Raw genomic sequence first — 21478 nt, forward strand, 5'->3', positions numbered from 1 at the left:
TTCGGGTCTCTTTGTCATCAGTTATGCAACTTTCATGAGACTGGAGTAGAAATGTTAAAGTATGGGCAATAAGGCTAAAGTTCTTCGGATTTTTTGCAAAATACTAAGACATCTTAATTCTCTGTCCTATCATCTGTAGGTTATATGACATTGGAATTTAAACATAATTAGGTTATTGGCACTTTAAGGTAAAGGCAGGCATAATATTAACAAGGATTCTGAGTGGGTGAAAGATTATCCATTCCTCGGTCAAACAGGTGGTTAGAATGGACGGTAACCTTTTTACCTCACGAATTCCAATTGATGGAAACAGATTAAAATCCATCTGCCTCCATGGACCAGCATTCTCCACTCCTTCAACCCACATTTCTGACAGCACACAGATATAAAACAGATAAGAAATTAAATAACTTTGTGTGAAGGAATTCCATAATGCAAATCTTATTTAGTCCTTTGACTGTTGGTAGCTGTCAGATGGGCACCTTTTAGTCTAAGGATTAAATTTACAGATGTGTTTTACATTCATGTTCCATCTCACAGAGACATCAACATTCATTTTTTCTTTGACTTACATTCTATGCGTATTTCAAAATATTTGCACCACTCGATGAAATTTTACTGGTTAACAGCAATTTTTGGTGATTTTGCTTTGAAATGTTACAGACAGTTTAGACCTACTAAACAGTGCAAAATTGGTTAGGGAAAAGTAATGTTAAGAAAGCCGACTGTTAGCAGCATCTTTATTATTTAAGGAAATATCGAGCAGCGTAAGTATGTTAAGCAAAGAAAGCTTTCTTCTGAGCGTGTAGTTCTCAGAAAAAAAACACATCACAGCTCATTGGTAAAAGCAAGCAAGCCTACTGCGCACAAAGGAGGCTGTGTGTAGGCAGACTTCGAACAGTTTTGGGTCTTTTGTTGTCATGGTAACAATTTATATATTTTATCACAACAATGTCTTTAATTGCAACAGCAAAATGGATATTTGCTTTCCCAAAACATTAAAATTTAAATATGCTTGTATAGGTACAACTTATTAAACAAAAAAAATGACAAGTCAGAGTTCATAGGTCACATGAAAAAAAGTGATTGTCCTACCTACATAACAAAGTGCAAGCTTCTGCTGCCATGGAAAGTGACCCCACTGCGTGGTGTCTGCCCTACTCCCAGCCAATCACTTTGCTTCTTACTGCAGCACGAGTGCAATGCAAGATACCGATAGACATTCAAGCATCATGGATAGGGGGTCAAAGGTGAAGGGGTGTCAAGCAGCTGCAAGGAGAAAGCAAGCAATCTAGAAAAGCCAGTTATTGTTTTAGTACTGACATTAGGGGACAGCCATAAAGAACCCTATTACCCAAATATCCCTTAAGGCAATTAGTAACATATTTTGCCCTTTAATAACAATACCAGGCAACCCTTTTCTGACCTTTTGTAGGCAACATTTTCAAAAAAAAAATTCAAGAAAGCAACTTTGCTATTGATGTACCATTGCCAATTATATGACAAGCCAGTGATCCTACTTCTCCCTTGCTCGTTCTGTTGAGCGTACATTTTGCTACACTCCAGCAGAATACCTTAACCCCTAAATCTGTTATGGGTGCATTGCTTGATCTCAGAGCACTCAAGAAATCCACATGCACATATTGTTGTTTTCTAGCAGAAATGATCAATTCATTGCCATGGCAGGGATACTGTCTGGCACAGAGACTATTGACTCAAGATGTGTTAATGCAACCATGCATTTATGGATTTTGGCACAATGTTGACTGCAAAACAGGAGTAGGAATGAAGGAAGACCACTGGATTATTTACAACTGGCATTGTTTCCTTTGTAAAAGGTCAAGAATAGTTCACATTCCAAATATGTTTTTAAAAAAAATGAATACCCAAAAGATTCAGGTTCAGTGAACCTCAGCCATTCTCACAGAACTGTATCATCCAGGTGCATACAATTTTGTTCAAATGGATGAGCAAAAGATTCGGATTTGACTTGCTTCTTTAATGAGAAATGTTGTCTCTATTTAATATTCCATTAAATCTAGTTCAGTTTGTTCTTAACCTAGTTCAAATTGATATTCTGGTATGCTTATGATTTATGCTTAACTAAAAGTAATCTGCCCTTTTCTACTACATTGAACTAGCATTACAAATCGTAACCTTTTGCTCAGCCGAGTTCAAGTATCTAGCCAACAGTGTTAACCATTGCCAGTTCAAAAAAAAAACAAAATGGATTCCGGCAATGGGTTCTAGCCTTCTGAAGATTTCATGTGGTTGCTTGCTGTTATGTCTCCACCTAGTCCTAATGCAAGTCCAGTTCTGTGAATTTGGGTATTTGCAGCAACCATGTTGATACAAAAGATGCACCTTGCTCAACAAAATACCCTCCTGTTCCCATTCAATTGGATTTGGCTCATTACACAGAAGGGACTTGCCTCTGAAAACATAAAAAAAATGATTCAACAAACTCAGTGTATAAATGAGTTGGAATATCTGCACTCTGGAACAGAATAGAGGTGCAAAAATACTGATACGTAGTGGGCAGTTTAATTTAGATTCACCATTTTTATATAAAAAAGGGGCATTCAACCCCAAATCTTCCTTGGAATGATACTATTTAAACAACAGTTTTAAGATATTGATACAGTTTACACATTTTTTTTAAATTACCATGTACAGAATTTTTTTATTTCAAAAAAAACAGTACACATCAACTTTCAACCTCTCCAAGCTTATCGGGGATAAGGTGAATATCAGGCAGCTGCTTTTCAAACTGTGACATAATTTTACAACTGGTGTGACAGTTGTCTCAAAATACATCATCGGCCCAACAAATGAATCAAACTGTCAGATTTCTAAAAGTCTATGAGATCCCATGTTAAATTAAAAAGTGACATCTTTTTCAGTTTTAACTAAAATTTAACATGATTACAGAACTGCTGTTAAATGGCCTTTTTATTGTACTGGAAAGCCAGTCAGCTACACCAAAGCTTAGAAAATATCTGGGAAACAGCTCATGAAAGCCTAGTGTCTCCAGATACTCCGTTACAAAGGACAATGACAATGTAAAACTGGGAATACAGGGATGTACAGTTACTCTGCACATTTAACATATTTTGGCAGCATTACACTACACTCAGGCTGAACACAAACCAATAATTAAAATTCCACAATGTCACTATTGACTTGAAACTTTCTAAATCCTTCAAATTGGTTAAATATATTAATTAGATCTTTCATAGGGTTTTTTTACAAAATGACATGCTAATAATTATTCCTGCATATGAGTCCCCACCCAATGCTACATAATATCCTGGTTTTCATCGGGGGCGTTTGCTGAGTGCTTCAGTAAATGCAGATGCAGCCTTATTTAATCAGCCCAAGCAGAAAATGCCAATCAACTCCAGAGGAGAATATTCAAGCTCTGATGCTGTCACAGACATCTTTCATTTTGTGGCTTTGGGGAAAAGTTTGAACCGATAAAACAGAAAACGAAGAAACAAAAAAAGGAATACTGAAATTATTGGGTATTCAAGGATGTATTAGAAACTAGAGGAGGCGATACCAGCAAGCTTCTAAGAAATAAAGACAAAGAAAACCAACGTTGCTGCTTTTCCTACAAACAGCCTGACATGAAAGGGATATCTGAATAATAGAGTGTTCTATTGCAAGTGGGAATGAAGTGAAATGCCCTTTCATCTATTAGAAGGAGACTATATTTAAAAAAAATTAAAAGCAGATGCAAAGCAAGAGAGACAAAGCACACTCATTTAGTTAAAAAAGAAATTAACATGTTTAATTAAGCTTCAGCACCAAATTGCAGTACAAACATTGGGAAAACACACACACACACACAAAGTATTCAATTTACAATTCCAGTGGTTCATTGTAGCCTCTCAAGAGGCCAATGCCAAGGAAAAAAAGGACTTAGGAAATAACCTATTGGATACAGGCTCCAAAAGAGCCAATATTTAATACATCACAGTTAGAAAAGGGCAGCCTACACTGCCAAATTCCAGATGGTCACGACTTTGTGCCATCTCTTTTTTCAACACCTGAGGTTTACTTCTATTAACCTTGATTGAATGAGTCCTCCGAACTGTCAGTGAAGGAGGATCCAGCCTCGGCTTCCTCCAGCAGCAAGGCAAAGTGCTTCACTTTTTTCTTGTCTGTCGCTCGCTGTGATCGCACAGTTCCGGTGGCAGAAGCAAGTCTTTTGGCCTGCTTTGTGCCCAGTGAAGCCTTGCTTTTCTTTGATATTATGCCATAGAAAGCGGGTGCCTTCTGCTTGGAGCCCGATCGCTCAGACATACTTGAAGTGGATTGCAGTGGCCATTCATTCTTTCCCAACTCCTCCTCATCCTCATCCTCTGTGTCAGTATCTGCAGTGGTAAAGGTAGCACTCAGTGTCACCACTTACAGCCTCAGTATACCACAGTATTGTGAGAGAAACATAAATGTCAAATGACCAGGTTTCCTTAAGTTGCCAAAGGTATGACATTGAGATTGCTGTAGGATACAATGCCAACACTCACTACTTATTACTTATAAATTATTGTATCAATTTTTAAATTCTCAAGCTTGCATTCAAATCCCTCCCTGACCTCATCCTACCCTACCTCCAAAATGTCCTCCAACGCTTTGAACTTATGTACAGGAAATGACATTAAATGATCTTGAAGATCAGCACCATACGCTCAAACACTCCTCCCAAATATCTCCATACCTGAACCTTGAAGGATACTTTAAAATTCACCTAACCTTTGGCCAAGCTTTTAATCAAAAGTGTTACATCTCCTTTTGTAGCTTGAAGTCTGATTTTGCTTGTTAATATGTTGGGTAAATTGTTGGGGTATACTGCTTTGAGAAATTTGCAATAGAAATGCAACTCATTGCAATGATGGGCAGAAGACAGATTAGTAGAATTAATATATTACAATTATTTTTATATGTGCAAATGTGGTACTGAAAAAACTAATCTTGTGCATTAAGAAAATGATTATACTCAAAGTTATTCAGAAATTTTCTTCCAGTTAAAGCTACCAATTAATTTAAACCAATGAAAAGCAACAGGAATAATGGTTAATTCATATTTTCCCTAATTTGCTTATAGTCCTCTCCAAGTACAAGTTCATTTCAAAGTAACACTGGGGTAGTATTTTTCTCCCATTTAAATCTAGCACAAAAATGGCTTTCATCTTTTGTCAATCTGGAAAGTTAGTCTGGCTAAGATTATCCATTGTGGTGTGCATTACAATTGCAGCCACTCCTGTCCTAACCATGAAGTCCATTCACACATTGTTCCTGTTAAGGTCACTAAACAGAGACTAGAAGCAGGGCAGGAGTGGATTTGCTTTTTCCTTCTCAGCACAGAGAGAATGAAGCCAACCTGCTTGTCCAGCACACCAACCAATACATTTATTCCCCAAAGTCACCAGGTCAGTCAAGTGCTGCTAAAAATGACAGCTCTTACAGTGTAACCACTACAAGTAAAAGCACAAGTAGATGGATGTAACATTCAAGGCATCCAACTGCAGTAGCTAAACCTTCTTGGGATCATTCGCAGGATTTTGGTTAGTTTGGCTTTTTAACTATTAAACAGCAGTGATTTAAAAAAAACCTCAGTGATTACTCAAACCTACAACTGTACACATTGGCACCACATTATCTGTTCAGACACAAAAATGACTCAAGCAGCCCCCTGACGCTTGGGATCGATTTTCAACTCGCTGATCAGCTCATGTAGAAGCCAATTAACTTTTCATTCACAAAGATTTTAAAGGAAATTAAAATCTTCTATCCCCTTAAAAGTTGTCTGATTAGCAACAGTAACTTGGCTGCCAGTGCAGAGTCTCAAATTGATCACAAAGTTAAACCAGAATGGGTGGGGTGGAGGGGTGTGGTCGTAAGCTACTTTCTGCATCTGGCCAGAATCATACCAAGCTTTTGGAATGTTAACACTCACTGCAAAACAGGAAAGTATGTCATTTCCCAGTGCTGGCATCCATTAACTTGAAATTTTACACACACACACACACACACACACACACACACACACACACAGAATCACTGCAATCAAATCAGCAATATAATTATTTTAAGGAATTTCCAAAGAGCAGTGCCAATTTCAAGGATACATTTTGCAGTAAAAGGCACCCATAATCTAACCTCATCTGAGACTCTCCAGCAGTCCAGATGGAAGCAAGACTTGGAACTTCATCTAAGTGTGCAGGATGCTTTTCTCTACATCAGAAAGGCATTGAATTTTTTTTTTAAACTCTGCATTTCCACACATAGTAATCAAATCTCTTTTCAGATAATAACTGGTTTCATTCTGGACCCTTCTAACACAGAAAAACAGAAATACACTTCAAGTAATTGGGAAAAAGGAACTTACTGTAGGAGTAACTGCTGACCTCAGATCTCGCTGGAGAATGGGATGCCTTCAGCCTACCCTTGATCTTTGAACTTGACTCCAACTTCCTGCCTTTGGCCGCCATTTTGTTTTTACTTTCTTTGGAAGAGAGCATGCTCGGTGAGCCGCCAAGGCTCTTATGCAATGTCTTCCTTCCGTCCTTCCCCAAAAAGTCTTCATGAGATACCAGGTGCCTACAGCTGTCTGTTGTGCTGCATTTCTGTTTCCCTGTCGAGCCATCTGCAAACTTAAAGGGTGACTTTAATTTAGTTAGCGAGAGGGTTTGGTGCAGCTTGGTTGCCAGTTGATCCTGTTCACTGACCTTCCTCTTCTTCTTGAACTTAATCTGGCCGTGACTCTGTTGGGTTTAAAGTAACAGGAAATTACAAGTTAATTAATTTCAACGTAACTGGTGTCCTCAATAACAGCAGGACCATGAGAATACACTTGAGGAGAAGAGGATGTTGAATTGTTATTTCTATGTAATTAGTTGGAAGCTGGTGACATCAGCAGTCAATGTTCTTATAGAAGACTGGGTTTAGAGCTTCTGTGCATTATTATTAATAGTTTTGAGTTTCAAATCTCAATTGTTAGAAACCTGGGCTTTTTCTTAAAGCAGCAAAGGATATTGAGGAGATACTGAACTGAGATCTTCTACATATTAGGAGAGTATTACGATTTCTTTCATGGGGGTTGGTGGAGGGGGCATGGAGGCATAGTGGAAGCGTTACACTTTACAGCACCAGTAAGCGGAAGATCGGGGTTCAATTGCTGCCGCCGTCCATAAGGAGTTTGTACATTCTCCCCATGAACGCGTGGGTTTCCTCCTTGTGCTCTGGTTTCCTCCCATGTTCCTAAAGATGTATGGGACAGGGATAAAAAGCTGTTGGCATGTTGCACTGACTCTGGAAGCTTCCAGAGTCCATATAGCATGCCAACAGCTTTTTAAAAAGAAAACAGAAGTTACAATGGCTAATCACAAACAAGAGAACATCTGCAGATGCTGGAAATCCAAGCAACACACTCAAAATGCTGGAGGAACTCAGCAGGCCAGGCAGCACCTGTGGAAAAGAGTACAATCGATGTTTCGGGCTGAGACCCTTCGTCAGGACTGGACAGAGAAAGATGAGGAATCAGAGTTAGAAGGTGGGGAGGAGGGGAGGAAGAAACACAAGGTGATAGGTGAAACTGGGAGGGGGGAGGGGTGAAGTAAAGTGCTGGGAAGTTGATTGGTGAAAGAGATACAGGGCAGGAGAAGGGGGCATTCTGATAGGAGAGGACATGGAATAAAGAAAAGGGGGAGGAGCACCAGAGGGATGTGATGGGCAGGCGAGGAGTTAAGGTGAGAGAGGGAAGGGGGAATGGGGAATAGTGAAGGTAATTCCATTTCTCATTCCCATTCCAACATGTCAGTCCAAGGCCTCCTATACTGTCGCAATGAGGCCTCACACAGGTTGGTGGAGCAACACCTTATATTCCGCCTGGGCAGCCTCCAACTTGATAGCATGAATATAGAGTTCTTGAACTTCCAGTCATGCCTCTCCCTCTCCTTCACCATTCCCAGTTCCCTTTTCGCTCTCTTACCCTATCTCCTTACCCGCCCATCACCTCTCTCTGGTGATCCATATTATTCCATAGCTTTCTGACCTCTCCTATCAGATTCCTCCTTCTCCAGCCCAGTATTTCTTTTACCAATCAATACCAAGCTCTTTACTGTACCCCTCCCCCACCTCCCGGTTTCATCTATTACTGTGCACTTCTTCCCCCCCCCCCACCTTCTAACTCTAGACTCCTTATCATTTTCTCTCCAGCTCTGATGAAGGGTCTCAGCCTAAAACGTCGACTGTACTCTTTTCTGTAGATGCTGCCTAGCCTGCTGAGTCACTCCAGCATTTTGTGTGTGTTACAATGGCTAATGGTTGGCGACAGAATACGTGAAGTCTGATTGAAATATTCTGGAGTCTTTAACAATTTAGATGACAGTAGTTATTTAAATTTCCATGGCATTTAGCATGGGATCAAAGAGACCCAGTGTATGTACTCACTCTGTACACTTTGGTTCTGTTGCAGCAAATACCAACCAAGTGAAGGTCAATCTTTTAACTGCCGGCAAAGGCTCAGTTGTTTAATATCTTTCAGTTGTTGAAGATACCAATACAACCTGACAAACTTTAAAAAGTACACCAGGCTGATATTCCAGTGCTGCATTGCCAAATGAGGTTACATCTGTATTCACAGGAGATGGAAAATTGACTGTGTGGTAATAAGGGAAAGGTAGGCTAGCTTTCTCGTTGATCTTACGCCACACTCCTGTATGACATCATTTTGCTGAGACAACCTCACAAAAATGCATGTCATTTTATTGTTCTTATGGGACCCGAATACACTGCCTAGTGAGCCTCCTACAGTGACTGCACAAAGGGACATCACTGGCTGAAAAGCCCTTTGGGATACTCTGAGATCTTCAAAGGTGCAATGTACATACAACTTTCTTCTTCATTCAGAAACTGGAATGTAATAGTTGTCATTTGTGAGATAGTCCCATTGGCATGTGGCATACTGTGCCGGTGTCCATGGAAGAGAGAGAATATGCTCCTTTTTCACTGCTACACTGATCATCTTCACAGCACTCAGAAATTGCATCACATTTCTTTGAGAAAACTGCTGATATTCCTTTTTTTAAAATTTTAGGAAGAGTGCCAAATAATAAAAACATTGCTGAAACATTCATTCTGCTTGCTATCGGCTGACAAATCAGAAATGTAAGCTTCAAACTTGCACTCAGGATTTTCTTACAGATAAAAAAATGAGAAATTCTTTCCAGTCTGCCAGCAGTAAGCAGAGGAACTGCAACAGAGAAAATGTTCATACCTGGAGTCATCTCCACTCTGCAAACAACATTAGAAAATGAAAATTTTATCAAATTCATTCTTCTGACTTAAGCAGCTCGACCAATATATGCCATCCAATATGAGAATTACATGCAGGAGAGCGATAAGGATATGAAGGTGACCATTATTAAGATCTATAAGCTCAAATGAGTGATGATATCTGTGCAATCATTCTCATTGTTACATGTTGATTATTTTAAATATTCATTGGTTTGGAGCAGCTCAAAGAAAATTTAGATGTAATTTTAACATGGCATTGTGGTGCAAATGACTTTGAAAGTAAAGAGTATCGCATGAGATATATAATGGGCAACCAGTTAGATGAATATTTTAGACTGTTATGCAAAGTAAACACAAGCCAATTTGAATTGAGATTTTCTTGACAAAGTTCATATAGATGAAGCAATGAATAAAAGTACTGAATTATGATGAGATCAATACTGTATGTCAACAGGCATAACTTCATAAAACATTGTTTCATAGATGCCCCACCTCGATAACCTCCAAGAGGACCACAACCTTGTCGTAGTTTGGAGGCTTGCATGCCTCAGTGATCCGGAGAGCTATGTTGGGGCTGGAGTCAGGGCTTTATGCTCTGGCTCTTGGTGGGGTCACCCATGCCAAACAGGTCAAAGGGTAGAGGACAGACTAAGGGTAGTCCACTGGTCCTCCAGCTTGGGGATTCAGCTTATGGCTAACAACCCTGACAAGTAAAACAAAATTGTCACAGAAACAGCAATGAAGAATCCTTCTACAACTGAGTGCGACAGCATTCCTGAGTCTCCACCTGGGACTTGCGTGGCTGACAGTAGGAAGCTACTGACATGATAAAGGAAACCCTGAACAACGCTAAAGATGGAGGACCTTCAACGCTGCCCAAAACGCCAGCAGCATTACAGGCTGTAAGTCAGATATTCTTAAAAATGAGGGTGGGGTGGGATTTCTGAAAATGGGTAGTTACAAAATAGTGTCTCTGTTTCTTTCTGCTATGCATTTACACAGGCTGCATTCGCATCACCCACTTCCATCTGATCGTAATCAAATTAATTGAAGAGCAACTTAAATCATTTATCATTTCAGAAATGACGTTCACTAAATTGGCTGAACAAATGACCAGGATTACTGAACTATTACTGTAAAGCATGGGAAAACCAAATGAGTCAATAGCTTAACAATGGAGCATCAGGTTCATCAAATGACATTCCTGAAGTTTCCTCCCTTCCAGTGGCTCACCTCATGCGAAAAGCTTGAAGATGCATCCTGTTCGTCCCACATTCGGTTTCTCCTTTTCACTTTCACACTCACACTTTCCGTCTCATCCTCTTCATCCTGGTTCACAGTCCTCGCCTTCTTTTTGGCTCCATCGCCCATCTCCAACTCATCTGACAGCAAGAAGCCCTTGCCGTGCCTGGTAATCGAGAACAGGCCATCAAGGGGTGAAAAGGGCAAACCTCGCCGAATGGACACACCATTTAGTAACGGGGAAACTGAAACACGGCTGCAAAGAGAAAGGTGGCCTGGTGCCGGCTGGTCCTGAATTCTCTAAGACTCACACTCCGGTAGAGTGCTGGCTTTGTATTTGCTTCCCTGTCTTGCTTGTCTATCCCCACTCCACCAGCCCTCTACCACACCAGAGTGATTAGGATTTTTTTCCCCAAGAGGTAGCTTGAGAGGTGGAAGTGATTAGGCGTTGATTGCTGGTGCTTTCAGTAGGGGCATAGTGGGCTAAATTGCCATACTGCTCAAGCCATTTGGCACTCTCTGATCATTCAGACAACAGAGGCCAATTCGCAGCTAACCAACAATGAACCATTTCTCTCACGCATTAACTTACTTCCCACTCTTGCTGTCACTTCTCCCTCTATCAACATGCGGTGATGGAGCACTTGAGCCATGCTTTCTCTTTCGCGGCCTTCCGGGTCCTCTCCGTGATAAACTCCTACTTTTCTCATCCCGTTTTTCTCTACAGAAATACAATAAGGATTATTTTGAATGTGACTTAGTAACTAAGCTGTTTGCAGAGGCAAACTATTTCTAGGCCTAGTATTAATTTAGTGAATAAATTGACCCTGCCTCCACTTCACGTCACATTACCAACCAGTCCTGTCTTGAAACTTTTCCCGGTTCATGTTGTCTAGGCTACAGTCATTTTGAAACTATTAATTTAGATGTTAATTATTGTTGCCAGGAAGATGGCTTAAACTGGGAGTACGCCTTTTATTCTTGCTTGACTGTCAGTGCTGTAGCTGCCTTTATTGTGATTGAAAGGGTGACTCACTAGGGTTTCACATTTCTCAGTTAGTTGGGAGGATTTTAGTGAGGTGACAGTAAGGCAACACCAGCCTGGTAGTGATCTGCACGCTTCTGAATGGGATGTTTGTGAAGCTAAGTCACTTACTCAGAGTCCCTCCTCTTCTGGAGCTTGGCCAGTTCCCTTTGTTTCTCCTTGTATCTCCTCTGAAGTTCTGCCAGCTTCATCCTGTAATCCAGCTCCATAGCATCCATTCCCTCAATGGCAGACTTAATGGAGAACATCTAAATTTGAAAACACATTGTTTTAGGGTAAGTCCTGAAAGATGCCATGACTGTTTGAAGTGGAATTTATACTTGCAAAACAAGGAATTGGATCTCCCCCTTATTTGGTGTGCTAAACGTGTTTTGTGCATCATCTTAACATCAATTTGGGGACCACAGAAAATCTATCACAAAGCTGGGTCACTCTATCTTTAACAAATCACAGCCTTAATTCTCTCCAACTTAGAAGTCATGGAATTTGAGATGCATATTTGTGGCTCCAGACTCTGCAGTTGCTGGGTCAGCTGTACCTACGTTGAAAGGGTTCAGTTCTGTTGAGGCCCATCCTCCATGACAGGCACACCTGTTGCCATGGAGATGTGGGAAAATGGAAGGTGGGGGTAAGCGTGGGTGAAGAGAGGGGAACTGGCTCCAGCTTCTTCTCATGGAGACCCATTACACTGAGCAATGGAAATATTCTGCGCCTCCTGAGCCACAATAGGCAGCAAGGCCACTGTTCTGATCATCAAGCACAGAGATGTGCAATGCAGGCACACTGCAATCTGAAACAGGACTGGCTGTAGACTGCAAATCTTTGATGCCACTCCTGTCACATGGTGGCAATGAGTGCTATGCACACTGAAAGGCACAAGTGGCAATGTGGAAATGATACCTGTGCTGGGATTGTAAATGATACCTCAATCGTGACAGGTAATGTCTGGAGCCATTTCCTCACAGGTGGGACTTCAACAGGAAATGCAAATACTTCAAAACAGGTGAAAAAACGATGTAGATGTAAAAACAGGCAGGTCTAATTTCCACGTAAATATCTCCACAGATGAGAAATGAAAATACTACAAAGGAAATTTGTATTCTATACATAAAAATATTTTACAAGCAGTTAAGAGTAAAGGTTCATTCTGATACCTGCAGTTTATGTTCTATAGTTAAATGACCCAACAGTTTAAAACTTACTCCACCAAATGGTGATAATTGAATGTATTCTAAATACTGTAAATATGTTAGCATAGCAGTGTGCTTCATGTCATGCAGATGTGCACGTAATTTAGATAAAAGTAATTTACCTACATTTACCAACAAAAGGAATAAACAGCAAAATGGGGTAAAATGTGTATGGCCTGCAAATATTGAAAGCTGATATAAAAATATTTAAATAAACTGTGTTCTTTATGTGAAAGAAGGTGTTAACTGAGCTTAGTGGAAGAACTGTTGAATATTATATGGTTCCAGTTTTAAGTTCCACATCAGAAATGAGCATAAAATTTAAGGAAATGGTTCTTTGCATTACTGAGGGATTGGTGCACTGCTGGCAAACTGCCTTTTAAATATATTAACTAATCTCTGTCAAGGTACAGTCTTTGCAGTGCACAAATTGGTTATGGTATTTCATGTGTCTACTCTTAAGCAAAATGCGGCAATGGCTAAAAGGGCAATGAGATCTCCTGAGGTTGTGAAAATGGCATATAAATGCAAAACCTTATCCTTTCGATAATTTCAGGAAGATAATACTGGTGTGCCGGGTGTTACTGTGTGGCTCAATTCGGTTTTAGTTTTGTTATAATTAACTCACAGGTTCATCCTTCTTCTGCATCCAGCTGTATCTTTTGTTTGGATTGAGCTCCCGGGGGAGCCTGATGGTCACTGGCCCGCTCTTGGTATCTTCAAGAACTTCGATTCCAAGCAAAGGCATGGAATCCATCAACAATGCCTGGGTGCTAGCAGCGAGAAGGCTTTCTAAGTCCGAGTGGGTCCCTCCTCCTTCAGAGCCTTCAAGCAAACCAGAAGTGGAAACTTAATTTCTTAAAAGGCTTCTTCTTCCTCAGTATTAGACACAATACCTTTCTTTCAAAAGGAATAACAACATATCCAATTTATGTGTAATAGTCATAGTGTGTTTCCACGAAGGCTATGCTACTGAACCAGTAGTCCAGAGGCCTGGTGAAATACACCAGAGAATTTCAGTTCAAATCCTGGTGAGGCAGCTTGTGAATTTAAAAAAAAAGTTCTAAAAATGTTTAAGTAAAATCCTGGTATCAGGACTAAGTGACCCATCTGAACCATTGTAAAAACCCATCTGTGTTCACTGAAGTATTCCAGGGAAATAAGCCTGCGACCTTTGGGTCCCATGCTTGACTCCAGTCCCAAATGCATGTGCCAGTGGCCTTACAAGCCACTCAGTTCCACGAGACTGAAGGCAACCGGAGACAGGCTCTAAATGTCAACTGTACCCATAATGCCTGTGTCCAAAGCCAAATGCTTCTGGACATCACTCTTTTGTATGTTGAACTAAAATAGTACCTGATACTGAATGTAGCTTATAAAACAAAATGCGGTAAAGTGAGGCAGAAAGATTTTCCTTTCTCTTTAACATTCAGCCAGTACCTATTTCATCCACCCTGCTCCAACTCTCAGCCCCTGCACCTTCTACTCACCCTACACCACCCCCCCCCCCCCGCCAACGTCAGACCTTTGGGCCACTTGGAAGTCCTTGCAACTAAACTCCCGTCAAGTGATGTTGACATCCTGATGTTCAGCCTGACAGTGGAATCAGAGTGTTTGTAATTGGCATGCATTCACTCCAAGTTTTTTGAGTTGTTTCCTGTCCATTTTTTTAATGTGTTAACTATACACTTGGGAAAATAAGCATCCCCAGCCCATTTTAGCAGAGTGTGACCATACATCAAATATCAGAGATTTATTTTGAAGCACACCACTAGCAATCCAATTTATTTAATGTCCTGTCTCTTGATTTTGTATTACGACAAATCAAATCAGTTGAAAGGAGGCTCAGGCAGAAAGAAATTCTACGCTAACAGACTCTAAATCATGGAATTAAGAAACCGCAACCCGGGATGCACGGAAATGTGAGCAAACAAAAATATTTATTAATTTACTGCGTTCAAAATTTCAAATTTTAGAAGATTCTCTGTTTCTATCTCAATTAAACCATGCAATACTTTACAGGCATTATAATAACTCTTACGCTGGTGACAGAATCAGAGCATTCTGATTCTCTGCATTGACAATGGTGGACTGCATGGTGCTCATTTAACACCACAAAGGGGGACTGCAGTGGTTCTTCCCAGCAAAAATATGAAACATTCAGAATAATTATCAAAATAGGTCTAAACTTTATGGGCTGAGAGTCAAGAGAGTCTACAATCATTTGTGTCATGTCTTCAAAAGTGACATTTTCAATATTGGAAGATAGTAGACTTGATTCTTAAGGTTGAAGAAAAGACTCAACAACTTATGTCCCATCATTTCTGGATGGACAATGTATAATTGTTTGGCATTAGATGTTGTGCATATTATAATGTATATAGTATATTATATATTAATGTGTTGTTCTCGATTAACTGTAGTTAGGGCAGGGATAGATAGGTTCTTGATTAGCCAGGGCATCAAAGGGTATAAAGAGAAAGCAGGGGAGTGCGAATGACTGGAAGAATTGGATCAGCCCATAATTGAACGGCGGGGCAGACTCGATGGGCCAAATGGCCTATTTCTACTCCTATGTGTTCTTTTTTTTATATACACACATGCACACACACACACACACACAGTCGGCCCTCCTTATCCACTAATTCCGCATGCGCGAATTCAACCGAGAATCGCGAAAACCCTGAAGTTGTTTGAGCATGTACAGACTTTTTTCTCTTGTCATTATTCCCTAAACAATGCAGTATAACAACTATTTTACATAGCATTTACATTGTATTAGGTAGTATAAGAAATCTAGAGATGATTTAAAGTATACGGGAGGATGTGCGTGGGTTATCGAGGATCGGAATTGAAAAAAATCGGAAGTTCTCTTACTGAGTAAGTCGGAATAGGTACATCCGGTATTATTTAGCGTCAGTTAGTCAAACATTCATCTTAGTATATATTTTACCTTTCTATGCATATAAAACACTTAAGAACCTATGTTTCAGCGCCTGGCTTGGGAACGGAATTTCTTGAGTTCGATCGAGTGACAGACCGCTCCCGAGTGAGCTCTCCACCGTGCCGGGTTGATGTGGAGGATCAAAAACCCAAAACCCAATAATTAAACCACTGCGTTGATTAGTAATAATTGCAGCTTTCATTGGGGCAGGGCCTTTCTCACTTTATCCTTTAAAATTGTTCTGATCATTGACCAACATAGCCTAACGCTTTTCCAATGACCAATGGCGTTTCACCTCTTTCCGATCGCTTTATTATTTCCACTTTATTTTCAATCGTGATCACGATTATTTTCGTGAACAGAAACACTGCGGATTCAGATCTCTGCCGCTGGGTCCTAATGTTCACTGCACTGAGACAGGTTAAATAAGGTCTGGGGTTCCGCTGGGTCCTAAGATCCACTGCACAGAGACAGGTTGAATAAGGGACTTGAGCATCCGCGAATTTTGGTATCCGCGAGGGGTCCCGGAACCAATCCCTCGCAGATAAGGAGGGCCGACTGTATATATAAAATATACACACACATGCACACACAAATGTAAGTGTAAGTGTGTGTGTGTGTGTGTGTGTGTGTGTTATCTGTTAACTGCAAAGTTTTTTCTACCTGAGCCTCATTTAAAGCTGATTCAATTCCTCATAATACAATATAGAATCCCCAAGGGCGGGGGAAGAAAAGGCAAAAACAGAGGTTACTTACGTCTACTGATCTCACTTGTTTTGCGCCGTTCCAGTTCAAGTTCAGCAATTTCGCTCAGCAAGGCGATGCCAATGAGGGACGAGCTGTCAGCCACACTGAAGTCAGAAGGCATTGGGAGAACACCGGGCTGGACTGCCATCGAACATGCCTGGGGAAGCTCGGCAGCAGCCACCAGAGCATTCATTCCGGCCATGGGATCATCCGGTTTTATTTCTGGGGTATGATTATCAGGGATCTGAAAACACAGCAATTCCTGCTTCATCTCAAAGTGCTCGAAGTCAGACTCCGTTGTGTTGGAGGGAGCGCTCGGGAGCACCTCTTCACCAGTGCCCTCAATGTCCGCCTTCTCGGTTTTAAAGTAACAGTTGTCATGTTCCGGCAGTTCCTCTGCTTTTGAGTCGTCCGCCTCAGAATGTGTCGTAGTGCTTTGATAGTCACCAAGAGGAGAGCTGGCCGGCACTTGCTGCAGCTCAGTCTTGGCCTCCACCTCGGTAGTGCAAGCTATTGTCCGGTAAGGTGACTGGCAGCTTTGGTGATCCTCTTGGCTCTCTAGAACAGGTGAGGCTTTGGGTTCGGTGGTCAGGTCTGTTGGTTCACCGTCCACATCTCCCGCGAACAGCATGGGCTTGTTTTGCAGCTCAAGGTGTCGGTCACACTGAGTCTTGTTGTCCTCGAGGTCAATCAAATCTTCACATTGCACTTTGATCTGAATTGGCTCTGCGTGTATGCTGGGCGGCAAGGCTTCCTGTGCTGCTGGGGAATGCAAGTGTAAGGGCTTGACGTCGGGTGAGGATGGAGTATCGGAACAGGGTATGGGCTCCGAGGATTCAGCTGGCAATGGTACATCTGGTGCCAAGCCATCAGCATCCGCGGCAGCCGTAGGCTGTAGGAGGTAGGGGTAATGGCTGCTGAAAGATGTTGGGAGGGACCGATAAGAATATCCTTGAGGAATTTCTATAAAATGCAGAAAAAGAAACATGTGAGTTACCTGATAAATAAACTAAACTTGTTAACTCACTTGAAAGTTGACATATATTGCAAAAGTTTCTGCATCCGATGCTCAAAGTTCGTTCTACATAAACACACACATAAATCAACAGTATTCCCTAAAGCTAATCAAATCTCCACAGTTATCATACATGGAATTAGTAAGAGAATCCTCTGAAGGGCCAAGTGACCTTAAGAGAAACATTGATCTTGAAATTATCTCCAGTGTTATTTTGTGACATTGGATATGGAAGGTAGAACTGTCAGCATCAGAGCTGGTTTCCATGAGACCAATTCTGAAACCTGGGGTAGCACAAACAGCTTGGGCCCTTTTCAAATGGATGCATTCATGTTGAGATCCGAAAATGAAAGATGGACAGCAAAGGGTCTGGACAATGTAATAGATAGTCAACATACATTATTCATGCTAAGTTGACTGAAGACCGCTGTGTGAACTCAGATAAAGACCTGACTTCTGACACGTGAACTCCATTTATGGAAAGGAAGAAGCCTCAACATTAATGAACGGACATTATACAGGTCAAAGTGTCCCTGGCCAGAAGATAAGAATCTGCAGAGACTATACAATATAGGATCCATTTGATGTAATAATCGATATCCATAAATTGCACGGCCTGGGTAAGATTTTCCACATTTCCATGTGATATTATAATTATTTCACATGATGATAAAAACCAACAGGATTTCCTTACCAGGAAATAAGGCTTGGAAAGCAGCTGACCCTTCCTTCTCCAAGCCTTTCTTCTCCGACTCTTCAGATACTTCCACCTTCTGGGACAGTGCTGGGGTTGGAGGTGGTGACCCATGTGGAGGGCTGACAGGATGGGAGGCTGGAGGTGGTGAAGGGTAAGGTTGTGGGGGCAAGGCCTCCCCCATGTCAGCTCTTACATCAGACTTCAGTTTTAACCTAGGGGATGAGTTGTGCGATGAGGGGGGCGGGGTATCTGTCTTGTGATAGGAGGTGGATGGCACTGGGGAGTGCGATGGGTGCCTCTTCTGTAATATTCCTGAAGAGGAGGTCACAATGCCAGGTTTGCTTCCCTCAGCACTCCTCTTGCACACTTTCTCCTCCACCTCAGTCCTGTGCTCATTTGCTTTCAGTCTTTCCTGTTGTAAAGAGGAAAATCCGATATGTAGTGAGTGCATTATTTTGATGATAAACTAAGATTTAAAAAAATAAGGATTATACAAGTACTTCAAAAATATATTAACCCTTTTGGATTAGACCTGGCAAATGGACAAAGGATTAAGAATCAAAATTTTACAGTATTTACAAGTTACAAGAGCTATATCTGCTACTGTGAAAATGTCTTCCTTGGACAATGCAAGTGGCACATGGAAGCCACTAGGAAAATTGCTTTGACCATAAGACACAGGAACAGAATTAGGCTAGTCAGCCCATTGAGTTTGCTATGCCATTCCATCATGGCTGATCCCAGATTCCACTCAGCCCCTTCTTGCCATATCCTTTGACTGATCAGGAAATAACCAACTTCCGCCTTAAATACACATATGGACTTGGCCTCCACTGCAGTCTGTGGCAGAGCATTCCACAGATTTAATACTCTCTGGGCTAAAAAAAATTCCTCCTTACTTCTATTCTAAAGTGTGCCCTCTAGTTCTGGATAACCCCACCTCTCCACATCCACCCGATCTAGTCCTGTCAGCATTTGGGGTACTTCGTCTATTTGCTGCTTCCTTGTTCAATTCACTCAGTTTATCTCTTGCTCCTCCACCTCTTTGACGCCACGGTCCCAATTTATCCATTCCAACTTAGCCCCGCCCAGTTACTCGCGGTCACGGAGTCACGGAGACACCAAGTCCATGTCAACCGTCAACCCATCTGCTTGGTGTATTTCTAAATAATCCCATGTATCCTTCCCATGTTCCAATCTACCATTTACGGGGCAGCTATGGTGGTCAATAATCCAACCAATCTGCATGCATTTCAGATGTGGGGGAAAACTCCTAGATCAGCTGCGTCTCAGGTAGAACATCCAGGCAGGAGGAGCGGTGAGGACTGAAACTGGGTCACTGGAGATGCAAGGCAGGTGACATTACTCACTATTCCTTCACAGCATCAACGCTTGCCCCCAGCAAGCAGGTATTTGGTTGTATGTTTAAGTCCTGACACAATACCATGGACAGGGCTGTACTGCCCAGATATTTACCACACTTGGCATTAAAGAATCTGCCAGTCCACTTAATCTGCTTAGCAGGGTGGTGAAAGACGGGAGAGGTTACTGAGTGAACTTACAACAAGCTGTGCGCTGCGCTGGAGTTCCATGGCGTGGGCTGCCTGCTGCTGAAGCACGTACAGCTCGTGCTGGCGGAGGAGCTGCTGGTGAGACAGTAACTGGAGCTGGTGGGCGTGCTGCAGGGAGCTTCCTGTCGGCGGGTACATCGAAGGCCACAGGGGAGGGGCTCTTTCCATTAATTCAGCTAGAAAGCGTACAAGGTGATCACCATCAGGACAATGAGGTAACAAGCCGAGCAGAATACAGCGGGTGCAGTGGCACAACTGAAGCAGGGAAGAACAAACCCACTAAAGACCAAAAGCCTTTATATCTGTTTGTTTTCCGCTCCCAATATACACACATAAAATCCTTCCCCACCACACCCCCATCCCGTACTCTAGTTGGCTTTAGCCAACAAGCATCATATAGTGAAATGTTCCCATTCCAGAAAGTTCCCTACTCTTCTGAACTGCACTGATATCCCGAAGATATCAGCTACTGTTTACTCAAAATCAGATGTGCAACAATTAATTAAATCCTTTACAGAAGGATGAATTGGTTTCCAGGTACGTCACCTCCGTTCCACATACGTATATCCCAGTTACTGTCCTTCCACAAGTGAGCTAGTCTTTAATTAGAAACTGTGGGTGAACGTAGACCTTACTTGGCAGGCAGCAGAACCAGGAGCAATGCAAATGAAACAATCACCATTTCCACTGCATATCCAGCGAAAAGGGCTCACACAGCTGAAGGTGCTAAAGTCCACCCCTACCCAGAACCTTACAACAGCACTGACCTAAGCCTCATAGATACCTCGTGGCTGTAGGAAGCTTATTGTAAATTGCCCCATTATTAGGTTAGGGGTAAATCGGAGGGTGCTGGGCAGTGCAGATTAAAGGGCCATGAAGGCCTGTTCCACGCTGTTTCTCAAAATAAAAACAAAATCAAATAAATCTGTTTCAAACTTGGTAGTGAGTCAAAATCCAATTACTGGTTCTACACCCACTCTCCTAATGTTCAATGTTGTATTTCCCATCTTAGGCATACATTTAAACACACTGTGCTGTCTGTTATCTCCAGTATCAGTTCTCAGCTCGGTTTTTAAAGATGAACTTCTCCCTTCCAATTTAGTATATGTGGACAAAAGTAAATCTGACCCTTTCTCTAGAACACCTTTCTTTTTAACATACCAAAGTGCGGTAAATGTTCTGTTGGAATTACAACCAACTGCCCTGACTGTGGGTCTCTTGCAAACTGGTACGTGGATGGCACAGAGCTGGGTATGCTGGGGGGAAATCCTGGTGGCACTCCCTGGTGTAATGATGGATGACCCAGTCCTGTCCAAAGCAAGAGAAAAAAAAGCCGATGTGAAGGCGGTCCACAAAACATATACTTTATACTTAGAAATCAAATAATATACAGATAACATTTATCAAGTATAAAACTCACCAGAATAAGAAACATATACAAAGAATTATTCAGGTTCATTATGAGCTCATTTCAGATTCAATGTCAGCCAAAACTAGATGATTTAAACATGATAAATGGCAGTTGGTGACTCTGCCTTATGACGATTACTGAATTGCACTCATCTATTGTCATCAGAACCACCAGAATTAAAGGACAGATTTCTTCTGAACCAGGAGTTGTTTAGCCTTTAACCTAAAGTGGATTGAAACACACTTGGGGATCTGGGCTGTGTGTACAGAACTGAGGTGACCCTCAATGCCACTGGTCCTAGGATAGGGAAAGC

General features: G+C 41.6%; 1 protein-coding gene across 9 annotated transcripts in view; it reads right to left on the bottom strand.

Moving 5' to 3' along the window:
• The window catches only part of tnrc18 (trinucleotide repeat containing 18), a 157586-nt gene that overhangs the window by 45800 nt on the left and 90308 nt on the right, over window positions 1-21478 (bottom strand). For 8 of the 9 annotated variants that reach the window (XM_059979526.1, XM_059979525.1, XM_059979533.1 and 5 more), the window contains 10 exons: window positions 20916-21062; window positions 19746-19930; window positions 18181-18595; window positions 16481-17434; window positions 13409-13605; window positions 11702-11838; window positions 11138-11266; window positions 10537-10711; window positions 6395-6770; window positions 4074-4379 (listed from right to left, as the gene is read on the bottom strand). In XM_059979526.1, the coding sequence (XP_059835509.1) occupies window positions 4074-4379; window positions 6395-6770; window positions 10537-10711; window positions 11138-11266; window positions 11702-11838; window positions 13409-13605; window positions 16481-17434; window positions 18181-18595; window positions 19746-19930; window positions 20916-21062 (3021 nt within the window). The remainder of the gene's footprint in view (window positions 1-4073; window positions 4380-6394; window positions 6771-10536; window positions 10712-11137; window positions 11267-11701; window positions 11839-13408; window positions 13606-16480; window positions 17435-18180; window positions 18596-19745; window positions 19931-20915; window positions 21063-21478) is intronic. The other variant, XM_059979530.1, reaches the window with a different exon arrangement.

This window comes from Hypanus sabinus, chromosome 9 (assembly GCF_030144855.1).
Source record: "Hypanus sabinus isolate sHypSab1 chromosome 9, sHypSab1.hap1, whole genome shotgun sequence".
Taxonomy (NCBI): domain Eukaryota; kingdom Metazoa; phylum Chordata; class Chondrichthyes; order Myliobatiformes; family Dasyatidae; genus Hypanus; species Hypanus sabinus.